This window comes from Fringilla coelebs (assembly GCF_963513975.1).
Source record: "Fringilla coelebs genome assembly, chromosome: 16".
Taxonomy (NCBI): domain Eukaryota; kingdom Metazoa; phylum Chordata; class Aves; order Passeriformes; family Fringillidae; genus Fringilla; species Fringilla coelebs.
The window spans coordinates 84,729-97,779 of record NC_140042.1 but is presented as its reverse complement, the minus strand read 5'-3'; the positions used below and the strand labels follow the sequence as shown (position 1 = coordinate 97,779).

Sequence of the window (13,051 nt, the reverse complement as noted above, 5' to 3'; positions counted from 1 at the left end):
AGAATAAGCAGTTGTTGTCTAACTCTTCACATATAAATTAAAGTTCTAATCACTCTAAAGTGCACTGAAAAGCTATGCTTTAATTTAAATGGGCTAGGAATTGCCCTGTGTTACTAAGGTAAAAAATGTTTTGTAGTAAGAGGTTGAGAAATTTAGCTGAGGTTGAATTTTAAATTATTAGATGTTTGGCCAGTGTTCTTGGTAGTGATTTTTGTGGGAACAAGACAATTTTTTACATTCTAGGTATTTTCTTGGATCTCCTCTAAATTACTCTTTCGAAAACTAATCTAGACCACTCAACGTTTTTTCCTCTTGCTGACTTCTTATGTTTCCTTAGCTGTATTTTATCAGTAGTTGCAACAAGATGAAACTCTTTAATACCCAGGCTTTATATTTTGCTTTACATAACACCTTCCAGTCTTATATCCATGCTGCCTTCTCCACTTGTCAGTGTATGACAGGAAAATAATGGTTACCTTTATAATGCACCAAACTTTGTTTTTCAGAGTAGTTGGCTGCAACACAGTTATATGGGGAGTTTTCTGTCTTCTTATCAGTAATTCTTAACTTCCATTAAAATTAAAAAGGGCTTTGCAACTGCCTCAGTAAATTTTACATTGAAATGAAAGCTGTAGCTCGATAGCAACCTGTTCTAGTGGCGAGTAAGTGTTACCTGAATGTTTGAGCTCGTCTGTTACTTGTACAATTTGGATAACGGTATTTACTTCAGCTTTACAAAGGTTTCTTTTTGTGTTTTGCTTTGATTGGTTATTTCAGCTTATCAGTATAGGTTCCCAGTACAGCTGTGGCCGGGCTCAGCAGTCAGAGTTTCTGCTGATAGTGTCACGGGAAGTGAAAGGGGAAGAGAGATGCTTCCAGAAATGCTGCAGTGAGGTGTGTCACACCATTCTTTTTGCCCTCACAGTGATATGCTTGGCCTCCTTGCGTTTCTGCTGCTTTCAGATCATTCCACTTTTTTTCTGGATGTACAGCACATAGTAGTTTGTGTGTATTTGTGACTGGCTTTTATTTATATTCACGATATTTCATTACACATTATGAATGTCCACATTATAAAAATAATAGAAAAACAACCAAACAAAAATCCGTCAGTTATTTAGTTCAAGGTTTTTCTTAGGGAGAGTTCTTACTTCCACAATAACTTCTTTTCCTTAAATTTTCCTCCAAAATTAACAGCCTTTAATCCATACTCGTTAAGTAAGAGGTACAATTCAAACACAAGGAACCTAAAAATACAACTTTGAGTTCAATGGGTCCAGAAGGGGACATTTCTGGTAAACCGGGAAAATGATTATTTCATTGACCAAAGTTAAGTTCTGAGTTTGAACCCTTTATTTCTGGTAACTCAGAACTTAAATCTTTTTTAGGTGGATGAGGGATGTTAAAATTTGAATAACAAGTAACAGGAGTTTTTATCAGTAAAATATGGAGGAGTGAGGGGAGAACAAAATAGACAGTTTTAAATCTTGTGTCAAGTTGAAAAAACATGCTGGGTGTTTCCTTGGCTTTATTGTTTTGTTGTTTTGGGGTTGTTTCCTTCTTGGGAAATTTTCTTGAAATCCAAATGGAGAATCCTAGCTTCATTCATTCTCTATTTTTTTCATCCTTCCTTTTACCCTTGTTCTGCTTTTTTGATTGCTGTGTTACTTCCAAATATTTGTGAGTTTGAGAAGGATTTTTTGCTCTCAGTAACAATGGAGGCAGTTTCTGTTTCTTTAAATATCTGTGCTACATTTTGAAGTGTTGTATGTGAATTAATTTGGGAACCTGGTGCTCTGTAATTTTTTTCATCAATAAAATGCCTGGAGTGCTTGTTCTTTTTCTTGCAACATATATGGTTATTTAGTCTGAAAGATGAGTATAACATTATGAAGATAACATGATAGTGAAATAGCTTAATAAAAACAAACCTTTGCTTGTGTCTTTATATGGACACATAATCATGCAATACTAGATTTGAAACCCGGACTGTTACCCAGCCTTATAGCAGAATCTGCTTTCAATGTACCAAGCACTGTCTGTTTCGTGCAGTTGTATAGGTAACATTCGGAATGTGAAATGTGGGTGTTTCATACTTCCAGCAACCGAGAAAGAATTGTGGCTTGTTAGTGGTGTGTAGGGTACAGGCAGAATGATGTTATTCATGCGTTCATGTCCTGGATAGCTCAAAGTAAAAGACACCATTGTAAAATGGATGGTGGGGAGGGCAGTGAAGAAATTAATGCAGGTATAAAATAAAATAAAAATTATAATTAAAAAAAAATTGAGCTTTGAAGTCTGACTATTGCATTAAGAGACCTAAAATAAATATTCTTTCAGGTTTGGTGTCGGTCATTAGTGCTGAGTTTTAAGAGCTGATATGTGGGTATCTTCATGACCTTTTGCAAATCCTTTGGGAAGGCAGAACAAATGCATTATATGTTTAAAAGGCATAGAGTCAATTCTTAGATTCATACAATTTGATTCTGTAAAAAAAAATTGAGTGGAGGATTTTCTTTGATTCTATTAGCTGATAGTATAATTTAAAATTGTGAAAGGACCATTTTTTCAAGCTTTCTAGTGTACAAGGAGTTCACCACATCTGAAATAGAAACAGTAATATTCATAGTACAAGAATATTTAAAATAGAATATGAGGATAATTGTTACAGAATTTACTTGGTTTTGAGAATCAGAGCATCACAAAATAGAGAAGGAAATTACTAGTGGTGAAGTAGGGAAGTTAGTTAATATGAGTAACTCCAGTGGTAAGCAGAGGAAGAAGAGGTAGAAGGAAGAGCAAGAAGAAGAAAATTGGGCTGCTGTTTGTGAAAGCTGGAGAACTGAGATAGCAATACTATTGCTGATTTGTCTGGTAAATATAGGATATAGATTTTGAATCAATATTATTAAACCAGTGCAGCAAATCTGTATAGGCATGTTACTGAAATGTGTCTGGTTTAGAGATCTGTCTCAGTTCAGTTAGGCATGAGATTAGTTCGCTTCAAAAGTAAGGTTCCTTATTATGAGACAGGAAATTCCTTCTTGTGATTTCTTTTCAAGAGAATTGTGATCTCTATTGGCACATCAAGCAATAACTATATTTCTTTTGATTTAATAAAAATAAAAGTAATGTTGCTTTCGATTCTTGCCTTTTTTTAGCTGTAGCTGACAGCCTACTAGTACGATCAACCTTTGTGTCATGCAAGCAGTCATGGATCCTTATCTAATTAATTTTCTGTGATAAGTAGCATTGGCATTTTCCTGTGCTCAGTTCTGACACTGTTTGGGCTCACAGGGATGCTTAAATAGGATCACACTGCTTTAGTAAGGAGTGTAATGAAACAAGCCATGGAAGGAATAAACCAATGCAGAAAAATAGATATATGCAGGTATACTTACATATGTGTATATATATATATAAAAAAGTATACAAATCTATGGAATTTACCATTTCAACATGTTATTTTATCCTTCCTTAAGTTCTTGGTAATTTAAGCTACATGAAGCACATGTGGCTTCAAAACAAAAACAGTTTGTTGTTTCAGAAAGTCTGAGAAACGTACAAAGGATAATCTGAAATCCTTTGACCTGTTTTTCATACGTCGGATTACTCTGATGTGTTGTGGCTTTTTTTGGGGTGTGGGATGGCGGTGGTAGTGTGGGGGCAGGTGGACATGACAGGGGTAATCTTCCAGTTTATCAGCAACCTTCTTAAAGTGTTGTCACCACTATTGGGAACAATGAAGTGACTTTTGGAATAGGAGTGGTAAAACTTATTTCTGATCTCAGTTCCTGACAGTTAGAACAGTTATTAGTTATTAGAACAGTTCAGTCCTAATCTGCAACAATTTTCCATTGTTTCTTTTTCTGCCTTGTTGATCATTTCAAAAAGCTACAACGACATTTCTAGCATACAGTTGTTACTAGGCAAGTGCTACAATTTTGACTGCACACATATCAAACTGCTTATGAGAGTACTGTGAGTTGGAGTTTTGAGGAACTTGGGTCTCATTCTGCTAAAGTGACATTATTAACTGTTCAGTAGTGACAAAATGTCATTAGATGTTTTGCAGTCAGCTAAATTGATAATCCTATCTAACTGGCTAAATATATTCAATCAGCCATGGCTCCTAAAAAGACTTGCATGCAATAGGTTCATTTACATGATAGGATTATGAAGCATTTCTTAGTAGCTATCACCTGAAGACCTGTCAACCTGGTTGAAACAGGATTGATGATTTGGCTGATGTTTGGGTCTTGTATGCTATCTACTTTCAGAGAGGTAATTTGTTTCTTTAGAGTGTGAATAAGTAAAAAAGTATTTTTCCTTCTGGTAGTTAACATGGCTTACCTGATAACGAGTCATTGCCATTTTCCAAGAAGAAGAGTCAACTGTATATTAATTAAATTGTATGCTTGAATTCTTCAAACTTCAGAGAAGGTGAATTTTGAGTGGCTTGATTTAAATATATATGCAAACTTTCTGGATGTTTTCTAGCCTTTAAGTGGGTTAAAAATGTTGTTTAAGGTCCTACCTTTTACCTTAATAATTGAAGCAGTTACTGTATTTGTACAAAATTGTTTATAATTGCTATATAATGTATAGTGTAAACTTTGTACCACTTTGTTGGGTTTAAAGCAACTTAATTGCTATTATTTTCTGAAAATCTGTGCATATTTTTTGTTGGTAGGAAAGACAATCAACAAATCATCTTAATATACAAAGTAAATTTGAGTTGATTTTCCAGCTTTTCAGTAGGCTTTCTTAATCCATCTTGTGCAACTAAGAAACTAGTTACTCTGTGGGTTTCATGATTCTACGTTGCACAAATATGTTATGGTGCAGACTGCGGAGTATTCATTGTGAAAGATTAGCTGATTTAACATCTCAAGGTAAATGATGTTTTTATATCCATCGGTGCTTCTAAAAACCCTGGTGTTTATAACTTCCTTACACAGTTTTGGTTGAAAAAATGTCTTTAACAATAATTTTTGCCTGTGTTCATTACTGTTTATATATATATATTTTTTGCAGACTAGAGTCATGTTAGAAGAGGAGGAGGCAGGGAAGGTTTCTGGTGATTACATTCAGTGTATTTAAAGTATGTAATTTGAGAGTGACAGATTTTGATGGGCAGTACTACTCATGGAAGGCTGAGCCTTGTATGCTGTAATATCATCAGGCTCCAAAAATTTTTGACAGTGCCTAGGCCGGACGTCAAGTTGATCCATTATGTAGACACACTGCCTGCTGTTCTTTGTAGACATTGGCTCTGTCCATCCGTGGAAGTGCTTGCTTGGCTGTCTTACTGCAGTGCAGGAACATCTGAACAGCTCTCTCCTCTCCTTAGAAACTACAGTGAGGCTTTTTTTCTTCTGACAGTGCTATATGGAAGCTGCTTTTAACTTTGGTCTAACTTCAGTTTTTGTTGGGGGAATAATTTTATCCCTTAAGTGCAAACTCTGGGTCAGGATTTCATCTTGACTTCATCTTTCTTGCTTTAACAAATCTTTTATTATCTTTGGTGTTCTACTAGACAAACGGTAGTACACTATTTGTCTTTACAGAGGTAACTACACTATTTTAAGTGCTGTTACCCTAGAAAAATAAGGTAGGCCGTTTCTATGTGGCCACTACTAGAGCACTTAAATAGTACAGTAGAAATTGGGGAATGGGGCAGTCTTATTGTATATGTGTGGTGATTTGGTAGATAGATTAAATATAGTTTGGTTAATGACAAATTGACACAGTGTATCTGTGCAGCAGTTTTATTTTTAGGACTTTGATATGTGTCAGTAGATCTGACATTATGTTGTAGATCACACATTGTCTTGTTGTGCTTTTGAAATAAAACTTTAAAATAAATGAACCAGCTACATCTGAATTGAATCTGGCTTGGAAAGGCAGGCAAGCATGTAAAGCTTCTAGCATATTAGGTAAGTGTATTGTGTGTAAGGTAAGACAATTTCTGCCATTTGATAGACTTGCTGCATAAGAAGTAGTAGTGATGCTGAGTATATTCTTCTTTCTCAGTAAATTGTCATTTATCATTCAATGTAGAGACTGTAAAAACTTGTAAATATGTCACATTTCATTATACATGGCTTCTGCTTGTAGCACTTCCTTAATTAACTTCCTCTTAGCAGTTCGTATGAATTTCAGATGTTAATGTTGATGTCCCACCATACCGTGTCTTGTTGTTTTCCGATCAGATGCAAATATTGTGTTTGTTCATTCAACATATGTTTTAATAGAAGTACCATTATTCTGTAAGCACTGATTGGTATCCCTTCAGGCTAAAGAGGTTCCTGCATGCAGCCATTTACATGTTAAGTCATGCCACGTTAAGATATCACATATAAACTTTAAAAATTAACTTTGGAGGATAGGAAGGTTTCTAGTAAATAACAGAAAAAGGGAACAGGCTACTTCTTCACTGGCCTGCCTCCACAGTCTTTTCTTTCACCGTGAATCATTAATTCTGTAACTGTTTTAAAAAAACCTATGTGTTTGTTATCATCAGAGTGTGTATTGTCAATGTATTTGTCAGCATCAAAATGTATTTGGATTGAAGTCGAGAATCATGCTTCAAGCACAGCCTACAGTCTGAAGAGTGAGGAATGTTTGTACTAATCATGAGACTTCGTGGAATTTGTTTTATGTGGAGATACAATTGACTTTTTTTTAAATTTCATCTTTCAGCTGGTCAGTATTGGTTCTTCCTATAACTATGGCAATGAAGATCAGGCTGAATTTCTGTGTGTTGTCTCAAAGGAATTGCATAACACTCCTTATGGCACAACCAGTGAACCCAGTGAAAAAGCAAAGGTGAGTTACTAGGCGTTGGACTAAATAAGTGGTGTTGAATTGGGTGGGCTTCACAAGTCATGATAGATCTACCTCTGTTCTAGACTATTATTTCATTGTCCTTTTTTCCCCCCTTGTTCGGGACTAATAATGATTCCCTGTCCATGGTATGAGGGACGTAAATGGTACAATCAGCATGCAATTGTTATGCATGTCCAAATTATTTAAATACAATACTCTGTACTGTTTCACTTTTTCAGTACCTGTTTTTTTTTCAGGTATTGGCAAATACTTGCGCTTTACAGATGAGAAACTAGGTTTTGTTTATTATTCAACATATAACACTGGTTCAGTTAAAAACTGTTTTTCTTGCTTGACTTCTGCCGAGAATGGAACTTGAAAGATGCTATCTCTCTAAAACAGTCATGTGCAATATACTATAAAGTGAGGGTACTTGGTAATGTTTTTAGGGTTCTACCAAGTTTAATTTCTGTAACCAACTTTACGAAAAGATTGCAATGTGCACAGTATCTTAGCGGTTTATTCAGTTGTATTTCAGAATTTGTAAAAATGAAAATGTAAAACCACAGCTGACTAGCCATAAGAGCAGTTCTGTAATGTAAGTGTATTCAGTGTCATGAATGGTGAACAGCTTTTATCATTGTATTGCTGCTTTATATGAGGAGATGACTACAGACTACAGACAAACTGGATACACCTGTAGTTGTCTTAAAAGCTTTTGATTTTCCTTATGTAGATGAAAAACAATTGGTAAATCATCAAAGCTCGCTTTTTCAAAAATCCCCTTCAAAGAAATTGATTTTGAAATAATGCTAAAAATGGGTCTGAGTCTTGGTACTGAGGCCTTAAATAGATAAAACTTCATTACTTTCTATGCTTTGTAGCATGCTTATGCAGCTGCACATATGGAATAATTTAATAATTTGAACTATAGAAATACTCTAAGCTGTATGTTGGATTCCTAGTGAAATGAGTAATTTATATTCTTCCCTGTTGAGATAAAACTTCCAAAGAGTTGCAAAGGATTAATGTAGTTACAGGTAAACAGTGAAACTGGGTAAGCCATGTCCTACTCTTTCAAAACCCTAGTTAAGATCTGCTTTTGCCAGGATGCTTGAGGAAGACTTTGAAAGTTGACATGTTAGAGGTGTGTGGTAATAATTTAGGGCTGAGATACCTACCTGAAATAAAACGTGGAATTCTAGAACCTTATAAAGGTCTTCATAAGAAATGATAGTGCATCTTCAGGTAATTTTAGAAGTTGCCTGAATTATGTTGCATCCTTAATGTCATAGAAATTATGGGTCAAAAATAAGTGTTAAAGACAAAAACCAAAAGCTAATTGAGACTGCATTACGACTGTGTAAATGAAGTAGCGCTAAAAGAGGCTGTCTCAGACATGTCTTCATTAGTGTGCTGCTTGGTCATTGTTTCAGAGAAGAGGGCAGAGCATCACTTCACCGCTGTGATGAATAGGAATTACTTTTAATTTTGGTTGGAGGTTCCCTCCTTTTGTCTAGGAAGTGTTAAGCTGTTCCTAGCAATTAATAGGCAATACTTGAAGAATAATTCTATTATATATTAATTTTTTAAAAGATCATATTTTTGTATATAGGTATATGTTGTGACTGGGAAAAAAAGGAAAAATAATTTATCTTTTTCTTGAGAGGTTTCTGACAGCTGTGTTCAGGAGTCTTGACTTTGGGAGATGTTGTCTCCATAGTTCCCTCTTAGCAAGCATTATCCTTTAGCCTTGGTAGTGTCTCACTTGGTCTTCATGAAGTTCATATGATTGAAATTCTGGTATCCACCTTTATATACAGAATAATATGTTCATGTACTGGGACTGACTTACAAGAAACTCCTCCTATTACTTTTACAGCAGATTGAGTTAGAGGAAAAAAAAAACCAACCAACAAACTGCCAATATGTATATTTTGTTGACAAGCGCTTCAGTTTTAGTTAATAGTCCTGGATTTTCAGAATGGGAGAAAGTATCTTCTGATAGCCATCTAATCATGCTTCACCATCATTCCTTCTTAGGGGCTTTTTTCTTGTGCTTTCTTTTTTTAGTTAACAGCATAATAAATTAATAGACGACTTGTGTGTAACCTTCTAATACACCTAAACAAAGGATGTTCATCTTAAACGGTTCCACTGGCTTTTACTGGTAGCCATCGCAAAACCAAAAGATAAGCTGTATTCCCACAAGCACTATTCTTTTTCAAACCACTTCATGGACCTGACTGTTGGCTTCTATCTGCTGGCTTCAGGTTATTTGGAAGAGGAAATTGTCATGAAATCTGTTACATTCCTTCTTGAAATGGTCAGCTGTCATACTTTTTTTATACAGAGTGGAGGTCCCAGGTAAAAGTAAATAAATGTCATTGCCACATGCTTCAGGTGTAAGTGGAATGTACTTTTTTGCAGCTCTGACTCACTTGCAATCTCTTCTTTTCCCTTCCTTCTTTTATACGTGCTGCATGCTGCATGACACTCAGAGTGAGGATGAAGAAACGGATTACGATATGAATGACTCAGATTAAGTGTAAATGTCATGGTGAGCATTAGCTGCCCTAGGATTTTAGCCAGATTTTTTTCTGCCCCATCCAATTCCCACTCCCACTAGTGCTATCCTTCAGCTAGTCCTGGTGGTGTGTGTGTGTGTGTGTGTTTGTGATTATAGTTGTGGCATGGTTGGCAAAGGTAGAATTTGTGTTCTGATATTGCTTCTTTGACAGAATAATTAGTGTTGCTTTTATAAACTGTATTGTGAGTAGTACTTTTAAAGCTTTGCTGAGAAGGAAAGTTCTTAATGTAGATTCTAGGGCCAGAATTGCTTTTCATTCATTCATTTCTTTCTTATTTTATGTGCACCATCTTTTCTGTCAGATAGGTTTTTTACATGTAGAGGCGTGTGATACAAACTTACTTTACACATTTTCAGTAAATGTCTGATTTTGCAATAATTTAACAAATTTGATTGAAGTGCAGCATAGTCCTAAGGTGGTTTTCACTGATAATTTTGAAACGAAGGATTTTCTTAGTAAAAGATGTGTCAAATATAAGTAAATAGTGTGGTCTTGGTGCTGCAGTGGTATTTATCACAGGAAATAACTCTGGGGAGGGATCCTTTCCGCTGTAGTTTGACATCTGATTGAAGATCAAGTTACATTAAAAGTCACAAGTGGAAGAGCACAAAAAAAGCTGCATCTGAAGAAACAACTTAGGCACTTTTCCTAATGTATCTTTAAGTACTGCCCATATTTATTCCACTCTCTTGTTTCTGGAAGATAACATACCATTGAATGTTCAGTGGTATGGTGTGGGTGGTCATTTGAGCCTGTATAAATTAAAGATATTTACCATCTCCTGAGATTAAACTTCGGTTCTCACTTATACACCTGAACTGCTGTAAAGCAGCCTTAACACTTACCTCTGAGGTTTGGACAACGCTGTCAGACACATGACATGATTTTTGAGGTTGTCTTGCGCAAGGCCAGGATCATCACTTAATGATTCTTGTGAGTCCCTTCCAGCTCAGGATAGGCTGTAATTCTGTGAAGTGACTGCACATGGCTGGAAAAGCACCTATATTAGTTTCTGAAATGATGCTAACAGAAGCTACTGCTCTTGCCGGGACTTCAGGAATGGCTGAAAGGAATTGATCAAATCTGAAGCTTTATTGAAACAAAGTTAACTGGCACTTTTCTGGAATTGAATGTAATATTCTTAAGGTGCCTGAGAGGCAAACAGTTCTTAAAACAAATTTCTAGCCGCAGCAGCATTATTTTGAGTGGCAAGAAATCGTTTTCCTGTTCTGTTGCCTAAGAAACAATCACACTCAGGCCCCTAGAATAGGAGAGTTCACTCAGTATTGTTTAGAATTTTTAAGCCAGCTTTGGATCTGGCGCACCTATAGGGAAAATAAAACAGAAATGTGAAAATAAGGAAAATCCTCTATACAGCAGATCTGTACTAGAATTGGTACAATCCCCAGTATCAGTGCAGACTGGCTGATAGATGGATTTACTGCAGCATTGCAGAAGACTTGGGTATACTGGTGGGTGAAAACCTGAATTTGAGCCAGCAGTACTTAAAGACTGGAAAGCCAGTTATCCAGGACTGCAGCAAAAGATGCATGGCCAGCAGGCCGAGGGAAGTGATTCTCCCCCTCAACTCTATTCTCATTAAATCCCACCTGGAATACTGCATCCAGCTCTGGGATTCCCAGTACAAGACCTGTAAGAGTGGGTCCAGAGGAGAGACACGAACATAGCCTGCAGGCTAGAACACCTCTCCTTTGAGGACAGGCTGAGACAGTTGGGATTGTTAGGCCTGGAGAAGAGAGCCCCTGAAGAACAGGGCCAATGTTACTGCATTTCCAATGCTTTAAAAAAAAAGCCTTATGAGAAAGATGAAAAAAGACTTTTTTACCGGGGCTCATGGTGACAGGACAAGGGGTGAGGTTTTTAAACTGAAAGAGGCTAGCATTAGATTGGATATAATGATGAACATATTATTTACCATTCAGGTGGTGCGACACCTGGCACAGGTTGTCCAGAGAATCTGTAGTTGCTCCATCACTGGAAGTGTCCAAGGCCATGTTGGATAGGGCTTGGAGCAGCCTGGGACAGTGCCTTGCCCATGAGATGATCTGTAGGATCCTTCCAAGCAAACCCACTCTTGTGATTCTATGATTTCCCTTTCAGTAGAGGTGAAGGTTACAGAAGAAGCATCAAGAAAAGTGTGTTAAAATATTGCCTGATGGAATAGCATTTTCTGCTTTATGTTGGGATTACTGGTTCAGTAAAGTGCACAAAGTTCAGTGTCCAGATATGGCTCAGCTTTATCTTACTGCATGTGTTCCTGATGCTACAGAAAATAGTTCTAAGGCTATTAATCTTGCAAGTACTCTTTCAGGAATTAATAAACTCAAATACTTCATATTAAATTGGAAATATTAACAAAATTAATAGATCCAGTATTATTTTCTAGTTGCACAGGTATTTGTTTCAACCATGTTTTTGTCTGTGTTGGATTTGGTTTCACTTACTGACTCCATATGCTGCGTCAGACTGTTACCCTCTGTTGTGGGCATCTGCTCCAGCACTTTGTTCTCTGCTCTGACTGACAGCAAATACTTGGGGAAGGAGTTTAAGTGTGAAGCATTTATGATATCCGCTCCGATATATTTTCCCACCTTCCAGTAAAACTCAGTCTGTCAATTTTGTCTGCAAGCCTTCATCCAGGTCATTTTATGGAAGCTACAATGACACTGTAATACCATGAGTTGGTATCAGTGGCACTATCTTCTGTAAGTTTATCTAGTCCCTTTGGCATGTATTACACAAGCAGTTGCTGAGTAATTTACAGAGCCTGGTTCTTCCCTACAGAATTCACTTATTTCCTTCCTACAGCTTCATATGAATGCTTTTTGCTTAGTACACAGTCATGTGTAACATTCATGAATAACCTTCATGAAATGAGAGGTGTTTGCTTCTAAAATGTACCTTAAAGCATGATACGACCAGTAGAAAACGTCTTTCTGTATTTTGGAAATTTTTCAAAGTAGTTGCGCTGACATCTGGCTTCATAACTTCAAAACAGTAATGCTGAATTTGAAATTAAAAAGAACTTTGTATGCACAAAGCTAGGTCCAGGTGTAGGAAGGAGTACAGTGAGCAAGTGATAAAGCAGATTTTTAATTTTTTGAGCTAACACCACACAGCCTCTGAACATTTCCTGAGCTACACAAATGGTAACAGGTGTTTCATGAACTCCAGCCTTTAAAAAATACCATGGAGTTGGGCAAAGCAGGTGAGACTTCGCTTGACTTCAGTCGCTGTAGAAGACATAATGGCCAGTTTAACAATATTAAAAGGAAACCAAATATCTCAGATTCTAAAATTTAAAACCATACTTGAAACTGTTCTGTGAATCAACTGCCAGCCTTTACCCTATGAGCACAGAGATTGAAGTGTTTATGTGTGCTGGCAGATTCTGTGGGCTGGAATCTGCTACTGAGTGTTTGTTGTAACATCAGGCTACACAAAGATCATAATAGAAGGAAAATCCATCTGGAGGGAAGCTCTGCTGTTGTCCAGGGATTGTGCCTTTGTGCCTTTGCTTTCTTTCAGCTTTTGAAATAAAGAGCCCTTCCCAATACTAAGAAAATTATCAAAAAGCAAAAGAAAATGAAGTATCATAAGACTTGTAC

The 13,051-nt window shown here is 36.6% G+C and overlaps 1 protein-coding gene across 2 annotated transcripts in view; it reads left to right on the top strand.

Annotated features, from left to right (window-relative positions):
* Positions 1-13,051, top strand: part of PDPK1 (3-phosphoinositide dependent protein kinase 1) — a 60,071-nt gene that overhangs the window by 40,050 nt on the left and 6,970 nt on the right. Inside the window, exons 17-18 of one of the 2 annotated variants that reach the window (XM_084216755.1) lie at positions 778-894; positions 6,706-6,831. In XM_084216755.1, coding sequence (XP_084072881.1) covers positions 778-894; positions 6,706-6,831 — 243 coding nt within the window. The remainder of the gene's footprint in view (positions 1-777; positions 895-6,705; positions 6,832-13,051) is intronic. The other variant, XM_084216754.1, reaches the window with a different exon arrangement.